The sequence below is a fragment of the Olea europaea genome, unplaced genomic scaffold, assembly GCF_002742605.1.
Source record: "Olea europaea var. sylvestris unplaced genomic scaffold, O_europaea_v1 scaffold404, whole genome shotgun sequence".
NCBI lineage: Eukaryota > Viridiplantae > Streptophyta > Magnoliopsida > Lamiales > Oleaceae > Olea > Olea europaea.
In genome coordinates this window covers 270,916-284,341 of record NW_019260041.1, presented here as the reverse complement: position 1 = coordinate 284,341, position 13,426 = coordinate 270,916, and the positions used below count along the sequence as shown (strand labels likewise).

Below are 13,426 nucleotides of genomic sequence, written 5' to 3'. Positions count from 1 at the left end.
TATTGTAAGAGTGGGTATTTAAAAATATCAAGTAAGATACCTACAATTTTTATACCCATCGTAGGTCGTATTAAATTTTCATAGGATTTCATATCTCTTTCTAAAGAACTCGAAGGTCCACTAGCAATTCATGCATATTTAATTGAATATAAAGTCATACGGAAACAAACCATTTGTAAAAAAGTATATTACTTTGATTTTAAAAGTTAAAAAGAATAAAATCTTACACGTAAAAATTCTCCTATTAATTTTCTATACATTTTCCTATCCTTCTCTCTTTTTACCATGGTTCTCTTTATTTTTTTGTGGTGAAATAATGAAAATTTTTACAGTATTTACACTTAAAATTCTTAAATGAGTTTGTACGCAACTAGAATTAAAATACCGTGCAATACAATGAATTTGAATAAGATTTGGTTTCAAATAATAGAACTTGAATTGTATTCAAGTAATGTTTTCATATCAACAACTCATGTGACATACGCTAAAAGGAGGAAAAGTTTTATTTGAAATAATATTCCAAATTCCTTGCAACTTTATTTAACCATATATTCTTTTAATCAAATTTAAATTGATGTGATCTAATCCAACCCAGAATAACTTTTTCTTAGGCCAAGATTCTTAATTAATTACGTGCTACAAAAAAGTCAAATATCGATATACTTATTTTCACTCCATCAAAATCTAATTAGTTGGCCCAAATATTTTTTTTTTCACTTTGTTCCTCAATATTTCAAATTTATGAAAAGATGCCATACGATGTCTATGGGTTCTGGAAAATAGAAATAGATGTTTTTTCACAACTAATCGATGTTACGTGTGTTGCACGAGTTGTGTATCAATTTTGTTTTGATTAGCATACGTGTTGAACATTTTTTAAGATTATATGGAATGATTGAATTGTTGGCAAAGTATTATTTTTTCGATTATTTTTGGTCAGCTTTGACAAGTAAATATAAGAAATGATGTAATGATTTTATGTTACAATACATCGTATATGTTTAGGTTTTTAACTGTGAAATGAATTACTTATTGTAGGCATATTGTAGCTACTTATTTGCTTGGATTAGAGCAAACGGAAGACAAGAAAAAATAAAACTTAACTTCTTTAATACTAACAACTGCACAGATGATGCATGTATCCTCTTCTACGAACATCATTTGTCAACAGTAATGTGCTTGGCAGTTTTTAATTATTGCATGTACAGTTAACAAAAGAGAACATCAAGACAAACTTCATAGTAAGTTATTGTCAAAAGGTTTTTCCCAACAAAACATTTAAATAATCATTCACTCCATTTTTTCTTTTGGAGTAAATGGATTTATGCCAGAAATTTTTCAACTCATGTTTTGATCACGAGTCACCTTTGAACTTGAGGTACCATCTGAAGACTTGAAAAGGGCTCTCTTTGCCAAAAGTGACCAATCTTATTGAGAGTTAGTATCAATACTTTTCCCAACCGTTGTAACCATAACTTGAGTATTAACATTTCCTTGGCTTTCTTCTTTTGGACTTGTATGGTCTAAGCCTGTTACAGAAATGATGTCAAATCTATAACTCGATGAATTAGGTTCAACTTTCGATGCTTTCAAGCAGAAAGCTCGCTTAGCATTTTGCATTTTTTAAATGACAGTTTGAAAGTTTTGCTTGTAAACCCTGTTTGTTAATCATGTATCATATTAATATCACTTGAGTAAAATTTGTATGGAATGGCAAAAAGTTCAAGTTAGTTTGAAATTCTTACAGAATTGGTTTGCTCCATTAAAGATTGTGAACTTGTAAATAGCAGTTGTTCAGCTGGTTCACCAATTGCATTTGCATTGAGTGAGCCTGTGACTTCTGACAATTGCACATATGCTTTAGCCCTAAAGTGAATAAGAATTGAGTATTAGCAAATGAAGACATGAGAAAGGAATAAAGAGATCAGAAAAGTTATGCATAAGTAAATCTATTGTAGTAAATAATGGAAAATATAAAGAATGATTAATAGTTAGTATATTTTACCGAGGAATAGCTTTAGAATTGAAATTTTTGCAAAAAATACAAAGATACATTTCTCCAAAATCAACATTTGATCATCTATAGCAGTTATTACAAGCCGTGTACCAAGTTTTGTTATCAATTTTGTCTATGGTTACTGTGCCATTTACCCAGTAGAACTTGCGCTATTATTAGTCTCAATGCTTTAGAGATATACTCAAAAAATTTTGGGGAAAATAACGAATATGATTGATTTTATCTTTTAACATATACACATAGATTGGGAAATGAATACATGTGGATTGAATAGTACATATAATCTGTAACATTACCGTTAAAAGGCGTCCCTGAAGATTTTGAATGGGAGTGAATTTATTTTGCATATGTGGAGAAAGATTTGTGGGGCTTCTATCCATGAGAGGCTTCTATCCATGTATGATTTTTTCAATACTAAATCATCTATTTTAATGGAATTTGTTTTCACCCTTAGAAAGTAAGATAAAGACAATTAGTAAATGTATTAGTAATGTGTGTATAGAGGCATGAGAAGTATGAAAAAAAGAATAATAAAGTACAGCAACTTGTACATACCATTCTGTCATTTATTTTTACTGTAGTGAAAGGTGTATTTATGAAGAAGATGGTGCAGACTTTTGTGGACAATTTCAAACCTATATAATATCATTATGAAGAACATGTGTAAAGTATGTCACATATGCCTCGAGAGGAGTTGAGTCTTACTGTTGAATAAACCAAAGAATGATGTAACTTTGAGACGTGTTGTAAAGATGACTAATTTTTTCTCAATGTTGTCTGCTATTAGTACACATTCTCTGTCAACAAATGAATTTCAAAGTGTAAGCATCATTATCTTGAAATTCTTGTCTAGAAGTATGACATCTTGGACCTAGGTTTGGCTGCCATCTTTCAATTTAATTAGTCGTTTAGGCGTCATATCAACTACGATTGCAAGTATATCTAAAAATTTGAAATTAGCGATCACATTATCTCTTTACTAAATACATAACTATTAAACAATTGAAGGTAACCTGTAGGATCGGTATATCATTATTTCAAGTATATAAAATGTGTAATTCTTACTTAAATTAGCATCTGTATCCATGTACTATTCCATTTCATGATGGTATCAGTTGATATGTTGAGAAAACAAACTCTAGAATATCTTCATTTAGTTCCTCAACACGAGTTTCTCTAGATATCGTCTATTGAAGAGATCTTATTAAATATTTGTAGTTTGTCGTATTGTTTGTCACATAAGCCTTTGAAACTGCATAAGTTTTTCCAAGAACAAGCTGATCCTTGAAAGCAGTGATATTTGAATTATATAAACTAGCTTGAATAGTATTACCTTGAAAAATGATGAGGAATTTTATAAATATTAGTATACATGTTCTTAGATGAAAAAAGGAAAAAATGTATGAACACATTGAAAAGCGTTAATAGTTTTTAAGACTACGTTTGCTGCTCTTTTTTCCACAATTAATATGGGTTATTCAATTATTGTAGCTCACATTTCTAAGGCAAATGTGTAATGAAAGTCAACAAAATCACGCTAGGTATGACATTTAAATTGGTCTAATTCTTCTTAAACTGGAGAAAAAAATATGGAACAAATAGGGGAAAAATAAGATAATAGAATGTAATTAAATATAACATTTAATTGAACCTTAGGATTTAAGACGCGCAATGAACAAGAGTTACCTGAATATCCATTAACATCATATGTTGGCACCTTTCATTGCTTTGCCTTGAAGGTTTTGGTGATTGTTTTTCCTCCACAATTACCTTAGCTTTTTCACTTTTGATTATTGGATACAATTTCTGGTATAAGCTGGTATTGTTCTTCCATAGTGGCAACATTGAAACAGAGTAAAATAGAGTGAAGTAAAACAGAGTGTTTTTCTATGAAAACATTTTTGAGATAATCAAATGAAAATGACATATATGTCTGTGTGTGTGTGTGTACAACTATATCATATTTGTTTTTCTAATGTTATAAAATCAATAAAATTATGTACATTGTAAAATATTATCGATAGCCATACCTTATTGTCTAATCACTATCATAAGATATAGAGATTACTTCAAATCTTTACTTATAGTACAAGAATGGCCTGAATTGAATTAAGGAGTATTTCCTGAGTCTCTATTTCTATTATAGAAAACTAATAAATTTGAAAGTTTGGAATAAAGAAGAATAAATAAAACTGTGTACATTGTAAAATATTATTGATATCCATACCTTATTGTCTATTCACTGATAAACATGTGGGAATTACTTCAAATATTTACTTATAGTACATGAATGGCGTGAATTGAATTGTTGAATTAGTAAAGCACGTAAAATTATATCAAACTTGTTCTTTCGTATTTATTATATAAAATAAAAACTAATAAATATATGTTAAAGTTCGGAACAAAGAAGAAAAAAATGTACATTGTAAAATTTTATCATACCCATACTTTATTCACATAGATATGGGGAGGCAAATGTTTGATAGATACGAGGAGGTAAACCTTTACTGATAGTACAAGAGGCTTAGTATTCAATCAAAATTATACTGGAAAAAGAATTTATAAAATAGAGTACATTTTGTAATTTTTGTAGAAAATAAAAATTGCTAGAAATTAATTCAGTTAGCTAAAATTAATATGTTAATATTTGTGAATATGTGTGTGATTATGTATATGAAATTAAAGAATTAAAAGAAAATATAAATTATGTATTTCAAAAACTTTAACTATATCAAAACACAATTCATTCATTTTTCCTCTAAGCCAAGAATTATTTGAAACACCATCCACACATTTAATAGGAAAAAAGGTAATTTTTCGATCTCCAGCAAGGAGACTCTCCTTGCAAGTCTTCATGCATGGAGACATCATAGAGACTCTACATCGAGATTTTTCTTCGTGTTACGAAGACTTGGAATTATTACATCTATCTATTTTTCTGTCTATTTCAAATTCCTATAAATATAAATTTCTCTGCCCGTTTCGAATTGTTAGATTTGTTAATAAATATTAATGTTTGAATAATTTATGCAGATGTCTTTAGAATACATTGCGTCTCCAAATCAATGATTTTCTGCTATTATTACTCAGTATCCAAATCGTGAATACCTTAAACATTTTGTAGAATTTATAAATGCAAATAAACAAGCTTCTCTGATGTTAAGTAATTTTTATGGATTTATTTATGGATTTACTTATAGAGGAGAAGAAGAACAATTTAGCAATAAGTTGGTACATGAATTTGTAATGAGACTTGTAAATTGTGGCAAAAATAATGAAGTTTGTGTATGGTTAGAACTTAGATAACCATATTTGTAGGTTTGGCATGCAAAAATTTTGCCTCATTACTGAATTACCTTGCCATGAACCGCCAATGGAGATTGATCATAACAATGATCGTCTTATAAATCATTACTTCAATGGTAGAAAAATAATTAGCATGAGAATGCTTTTTGAAGTATTCCATTTATGTGAAGACGAAGAAGATAAATTTAAGTTGGGATTAGTTATGCTGGTGGAGTGTGTTTTGAGACCAGTTGGAAAAATCACTGATTATAGAACTCTTGGCATGGTCTAGTACCTTGATGAGTTTCTTGCGTATTCATGAGGTTGAAAAACATATTTTGTTTTGTTAAATTCACTGCAAGAATAATAATAGAAAAGAGTACAACAAAATGAACAAACAGACAGTAAGTATGCATTACAAGGATATTCACTTACATTCCAGGTATTTTTTTCCTATTATTTTATTGACTTATTATGTATAATTTATTTGTACAAGAAATAATAATTATTAATTTTAATTTTGTTGCAGTATTGGCTATATGAAGTATTTTCAGATACTGATAAAAACTTTTGACAACATAGATACAAAACACCACAGAGTCCACGAATGTAGAAGTGGATGCCGAATTTAATATTGATTGAGAAAATGGTTAAGCAATTTTTTGGCTACTCAAAATGTATGATTTTTTTGAAGAGCGTACAGTTACATTTACATTTAACTACTTAAAAATTAAATTCAACAAAATAATTCTGATATTTTATTATGATTAAAATCCATGTAATTATAGAGTTACAGTCTATGAAAGAAGAATTAGAGACATCATGGTATAGAACTTTTCAGTGCCAGATGACAATCACAATAGTAAATCAGATGATATTGTTAATGGAAAATTAGACAATGTAGCACAATAGATCTCGAAAAACATCTATGTGCAAGAAACGAACATTCCAGTACTTCAAGAACTTCAACTAGAGTTGGGCCTAGTTCTACTTTTGGTGCCTCCAATTATGTAACTCAAAACCAAATGGAAGAAATGTTAGGTATGTACAGACAACATATAATATCATATGTTTCCGGTCTATATGACAACTTGAAATCAAAAAACATTGAGAACCAAAAATAGTTGTTTGAACAATACTAAAAAATGGTGGGAAGATTACATGGAATCTGGTATGCATTCTTACATGGATAGTTCACTATCAACTTTGTTTAACACACATATTGCTAAGGAATCGTAAAATCAAGAAGCTCATTATCAGACTATTCTTGAGAATTAGAGACAATTATTCCAACAACAACAAAAACGGTAAGAAGATATTACCAGAGCATTCAATTTTATGTTGATACTAGTTTAAGTTCGATAAGATCTTACGTTGATGAAAAAAATAAGAATATGCTAAACAAATTATTTGAATGTGAATCAAACGTGGAAGCAATTATTTGCTTTATACAACAAGACGTTCCTATATGCACAAGTCCAATTCCTAGTGATCAACTAAAGGAGATGTCAACATTTCAACAAATTGAAAGTTTTGAAAAGTTGAGAAATGAAAAGAAAAATAAAGGAAAATAGATGCAGTCTTCGTTATCCGGAGGTTATCCTTTAGAAGACTATCTCATGGAGAAGTACACAACAATTAGATATTGGATATTGAAGAATCAATCGGGGTATCAAATCTAATTCTACTTTTTTAGCTCAAATACTAAAATTTTCTTTCGATTTATTCAACACTAATTTAAATTACGCTATATAATACATATTGGGATGATGGTATTGGCAATGTCTATGGAAGAGACATGTTGAAAACTTTAATGGATCCAACAAAAGATATGAATGTTGTGGTGAGTAAAGTTTAGCAATCACAATCAATTTCATTTTATACTTAATATATCTAATTTATATCTATTTATTCTATTAGAATATTGACCTAGAGTTAAAGTTATTGAGGTGGCTCATTAATGATGGTTGCACTCTCGTTTCTAAAGAATATGCAATTATCTACTTTAAATTTGAAGAAGAGTGTGCTTGTCTGAGGATGTGGTGAATTGACACACAAATGGGAACAACCATAGGTCAATCGGATGGAACTCTTTTAGAAGAATATGTAAATGGCAAATTGCCTATAGGTGGTCATCCAAGGATAGGGTGCAAGTATCTATTAATTCTGTGCTCATATCTAGGCAATAGTTGGTATCTTTTTCTCATCAATATTCCTGAATGGAAATTTCAGATATATGACTTCACCCATAATGTTCATACACTAGATCAAGTCAGGGCATATGCAAAAGCAACATTTAGTGAGGTCCAAACATATTTACTGTCTTCAATCCTTTCCACCAGATGAGATGTAAGGAAATATAGAAATAAACAAATAGAGCAAGAGATTATACCTTACCTACCCTGTGCAAACAACGGGTGAGCATTTGAACAACTTCATATTTACTATAATATTTAACTTTTCATATATACTAACATAAAACTATTTTTTCTACAGGTCAAACTGTGTAAATTTTGTACTCAAATATATAGAATACTTTGTTCTAAGGCATCCAATAGAATCAGTTTTCATTAGACATAATGACTATATAAAGACGAAAAATTGCCGTGGATGTTTGTTATAATGAATATTTTCTTTATCCCTATCCGTCCTCTTGATTGTAATGGATGATCATAATATACTTATCCAAATGTTATTTAACAAGTTTCTGTATTTTTTTTTCCCTTTTTTTGGTAATATGTCATATTGTTGGTGTTTGCACAAAATAAAATCAAGTGAAGCTACTATAAACCCAAAGTAATGGAGGTGTATTTAATGTGAGCCATTCATTTTGCGTGGTTTATGTCTTCATCGATTTACAAGTTGAATATTCATATTTATTTTCAGAAAATATAAATAACTTGCGGTATATTTTAAAATTTGAGAAAGATGATGAAAAAGAAGAATTAAGCATATTAGCAAACAAAATATAATTGAAATGGAAAATAACATACGAGAATTACTAAACTTATGTAGCTCATTGTTATTCTCTTGAAGTAGGATGTTTACTATAGAAAATCTTCTCTTTGGACTAACAATAGAATGATAAATTAAGTGCTCAACAATTCGTAATTCTAGACTTGTTAAATAATATGTATTAAATTCAAAATTTCTAGGTAAACCACATTTTTTGTGCAACAAGTATGTAATTTATTTTCATCCGTTGGTTTAATAAAACTTTTATATTCTGTCTTGTTTTCGCTCTGTACAATGCAACATATAGCTAACCATGCGAAAACATAGGTTTCGGCAGATATAGTCTAACAAAATCTAAAGTTTGACCTTTGGCTTTATTAATAGTCATCGCAAAAGAAGAATGAATGGGAAATTGAGTTCTTTTAAAGGGCATCTTATGCTTATCTCCTTTAAGTGGAATAAATGGAATTTTAGGTAAAAATACTTGTTTTTCATGATATTCATCAGTTCCAATTTTATCTAAAATAACATTTCATTTAAATTCGCAATAAATTAGTCTAGTTTCATTGTACAAACATTTTGAAGGATTAATATTTCTAAGCAACATAACAGGACAATTTCGTTTAAATACAAGTTCTTGTAGAAGGATACAATTTGGAGTTAGACTATTCAAAAAATCTTTATAAATAAATCCTTTCGTTTTAGCAATCACTTCATTAAAACTAAAATATGTAAATATATCTCCTGAAATTTCTTTAACTAACATATTGTTTATCATATCGACATATTCATTTTTTGGAGTCAAAATAATTCTATTTATCATAGTATTCAAATTGTCACCATATGTGCAAAAATTTGGAAACACAATGCTCGCATTTTTTCAATGATTTATATTTATCTTCAAAACCTATCATGATATTTGAAGGATGCTTAATCATGTGACATGTATGTTCTTTTTCAATTTCGTTTCCAATTTTGAGTAAATATTCACAAAACAAAGGATCTAATCTAGCTCTTATATTTTCAATTAATGGTAGTTGTTTAAAATATTGTCATAAATATGAAATGACTAAACTTATTTTCATGATATCATCTTTTGTCCCTCATTCGACTACTGCAAAATCTGTTGGATATTTCTTCCATACACAATGACTTTTCTACCAAGTGGCAATTCATACTAAGTAATATCTTTTAACATTTTATCCCAAACTTCAAAAACATATTTATTAACCATCATTCCTTCATCCCACACAATTAGCTTTGTCATTTTTAAAAGTTGATCGAGTACATATTGTTTACTTACCGAACATCGCATATCAAAACTTGTTTGAAATGGAATTTTCAAACGTGAATGACTAGTTCGGCTAGCCAACAATAAAGTAACAGCCACTTCTGACGATGCTATTGCTAACGCAATGAGTTGTCGAGATCGTACTATAACAAGTAATGCCTTGTGCAAATTAGTTTTACCAGTACCTCTTGGACCATCAATAAAAAAATAGTCCATTTTTCTCTTTTAAAACATAATTTAAAATAGAATCATAAGCAAATTGTTGTTCTTTATTTAAGCTCTTTGTAAAATGCATGTCATACTGAATATTAACATTTGCAGTTTCTTCTAAAATCATGTTCGTTAACAAATCAGCATCATTTACAGCAACGTCAAAATCTGCCAAGTAAAAATTATTTACATTTTTACCAACAACTTTTAAGAATGCATTATGCATCATATAGCTCTAATCTCAGCATCATATTCTATTAGATTTGTATGTAAATAATCTTCTATCATGTACACTTTAAATTTAACCCACAAAATTTTAGGATTCGTAAGGCTATAAAAAAACCAACATATTAGCACAAAAGGCGATGCAATGATACAGGGATTTGATAAGAAATCGCCTCAATCAAACACATTTGATAATAATTATTCCCACTTATTAGACCATGTAAAAATGCAGCTTCGCGAGAAGTAAGTGCAACAACGCCATTGACTATTTTTAAATCTTGAAAATACTTTGGCGCTTTAATATGATTTAATAAAACTCTTAAAAAGTATCTCACTCTCAGGTGGATTAGCAGCAACTATTCTGCCAATAATATTTTATTTTTTTCTAGGACTCCAAACTCACAAATATGTATTCCATACAAAGTATGTAGAAAAATCTTTATAAAGTAAAGTCTGTGCCTTTTCATTCAAAATGTTCATTTTAAAAAATTCAGTTAACATTGTTCCTTGGATAGAGTAATTTATGATAAATCATCAATTTCATTGTACGTAACCAACTGAGCATCTTCAACATGTAACTGCAAAGAAAGTACAGAAGGAAATATGTCCAATAAATCAAAACCAAAAATTCTCCAGATGGCTTCTGGCACAGATATCCGTCTAACAGTTTGATTATTCGAAATTTCATCAATATAATGCTCTTTGGTTTCTTTATTCACAGTAAAATTAACAAGGTCATTTCCTTTGTATACATATTTGTATAAGTATTTGACAACTTTAACAGAACAACATATTTCAACATTAATGTGACAGTCATATTTAGCTAAAATATGAGAATTATATGGTACAACCTGTCTATTATCTAGCATGCATCCTCTGACTCTAATAGCAATACCATCGCTACGATGTCTATAAAGTGGGTATGAATCACTACCTAACGAAGTATGTAAATTGTATTCTTTTGGATGTTTATTTTTACAAGTTTGGTTGTTTTTCATGCAAATATTTGTAGGATTTAATTATCCACAAGGACCATGCATCATATGTTTGATCATAGTACCATGCAGGGAAGGATATCTTTTTGGTCTGGTATATCACAAGAAACAATTTCATCAGCTTGCATAGAGTAAGTAAACTTAAAATTTGATTTAAATATCAAAAGAAAATGAAAATGAGGTACACCTCTTTTTTTGGAATTCAATCACATAAACATACGCAGCTACAAGCCATAGAATTTCTCTCTTTAATAAATCTATTTTTAGTTCCTCAAACTTTGCTCGAAATATTCGAAGTAGTAAGTCTGGCCTATTTTGTATTTCATCATTATGTCTTAATTCTTGTCAATTTCAGGCCAATTCGGATAGCATGTCATTGTTAAAAATACATTAGGTTTTCCATAACTCTCAACTAAAGACATTATATCCATATATCTTTTAATCAAATTTCTTGGACCCTCAATAAACACTACAGGTAACACCATTGATTTACCAACTTTATGACCTCTATTCTTACCAATCTGTATACTATCTACAATTTCTTGGAAAAGTTTAGCTCTTATAACTTTTTGATTATTACGAAAATAATCAAATCTTGCCGTTTCAATCTTAACATGCACATCTACTGTATATTGCTGTAAAAGTCTACCTGTATGAAGAAGCACAGACTTATCTGAAAGCCTGATATGAAGTTTGTAGCAATAATACTCATGACATGATATATTCATTCTTTTATTTCCTTTCTTCAAAACTGGAAAAAAAATAAAGAATACGAAACAACTTCAGTGATGATAAAGCTTACCACGATCTTCCATTTTTAAAAATTGTTCGACTAAATCAATGCTTCTAATTTGTATTCAATTTTCATGGACTATCAAAGGAGTATTCAAATTGATCTTTTGGATACCTTCATGGCATCCAGGTTCTCCATAAATAAATATTAATGGATATTGAAATAGATCATAACAACCATAGTAGTAATTTACTTCATGTGCAGTAATTGAATGTTCATAAATTAATATATCATGAGTGTGAACATTTGTAAATGGGTCCTTATCAACTCATACTGCAGCCACCTGCTCACATGATGGCATATTATATAGTCTTTGGTCGAGACTTGGATCACACCTAAGTACAATAAGACATGAGCCAAAATCAAAAACTTCACTTAATGATTAAAAAAAAAAAAAAAAAGAGGTCTACCTCGTAGTTGCGTATGTTTATGTGATTGAATTCCAAAAAATTCCAATCCCATAGCATCAACATCTTTTCAAGTTGGACTTGGGCTGAAGTGGTAAGGTGCAATTCATCATTTTCTTTACCTCCAATCCCATAGCATCAACATGTACTACATTTGAAAGTTTGTCCCCATTTGGGCCTCTTATATATATTCAATTGGTAATATAGTGCTTCTTTGATTTTGAAGTTTATTGTGTAAAAGTTGTATTATTTTTCTCCATATGTATTCATAACTGCCTAGGCAGTGCTCATCTAAAATATGGTTTATTGAAGTTTGAATTGGGTCAATCTAAAATATGAACTAAATAAATATCCTGACCCCAAATTAGAAAAATAAGAAAACATTCAAAACATTTTTATTTAGTTTATATGCTTTGAATCTTTAAAGCCTTGCAACTTATGCATTAATTTATTTTAAACAAGAAAATTATATACGTAAATTTAAAACGATAATAAACGTATAACTCGTCAATGTAAAAAATAATAAGAGCCTAAGCAAAAGAGTTCATGCTTTCATAAGTAAACTTACAATCTAATTTTTATTTTGTGTTTCATTATTCTGGTTAAAGAAATAGTTCAAACTATTCATATATTTCAAATCTCAAAATAAATATTCTCATAAATATTTCAAATTTTTTATACAGCAATTTGAAGCAAGTCATGTGATAGAAGGAATTAAAGGAGATAATAAATAGGGCTGAAAATTTATTGAAATTTCTTTTTCAAGTAAAAATTATCATATTTATTCTTTCTTCCATCTGTGGAAATTTCAATCTAACAATGAATTAGGAGTCCTTTTTGTTGTAACTTAAAATTAAGTTTTGACCTTTCGATAATTAAACCATTTAATTTTCAGTTTTTATTTATTTAATAATCATTTTTCACACAATTAAAACATCATAATTCATGTTATAACCTCTATTTTAATGACTTAATTGTGGGGGTTGATTTTACCTATAAAAGGAGGTGGATTTTTCATTGTTTTACACAACAAAATCAAATACAATATACTCTCTAGTCTTTTCATACATCTCCCTTTTCATACTACTCTTTAGTCATTTTATATTATCTTCCATTCTTCTTTTATAAAATTTTGGCATTTGCTAAATGCTCGTTCAATTTTCTCCCTATAGCCATGTCCATAGAAGGAGAGCCACATGGATTTTATCTTGGAGCTGTGTAGTGCCGAAAGAACCCACATGAAGGGAA

The 13,426-nt window shown here is 29.2% G+C and overlaps 1 protein-coding gene across 1 annotated transcript; it reads right to left on the bottom strand.

Annotated features, from left to right (window-relative positions):
• Positions 1-10,504: 10,504 nt before the first annotated feature.
• LOC111387447 lies at positions 10,505-11,793 on the bottom strand. Its single transcript, XM_023012004.1, has 4 exons — positions 11,781-11,793; positions 11,368-11,627; positions 10,963-11,069; positions 10,505-10,892 (listed from the first exon to the last, which is right to left on the bottom strand). Exons 1-4 carry the CDS (start codon positions 11,791-11,793, stop codon positions 10,505-10,507), a joined length of 768 nt encoding a protein of 255 aa, XP_022867772.1.
• Positions 11,794-13,426: the final 1,633 nt, after the last annotated feature.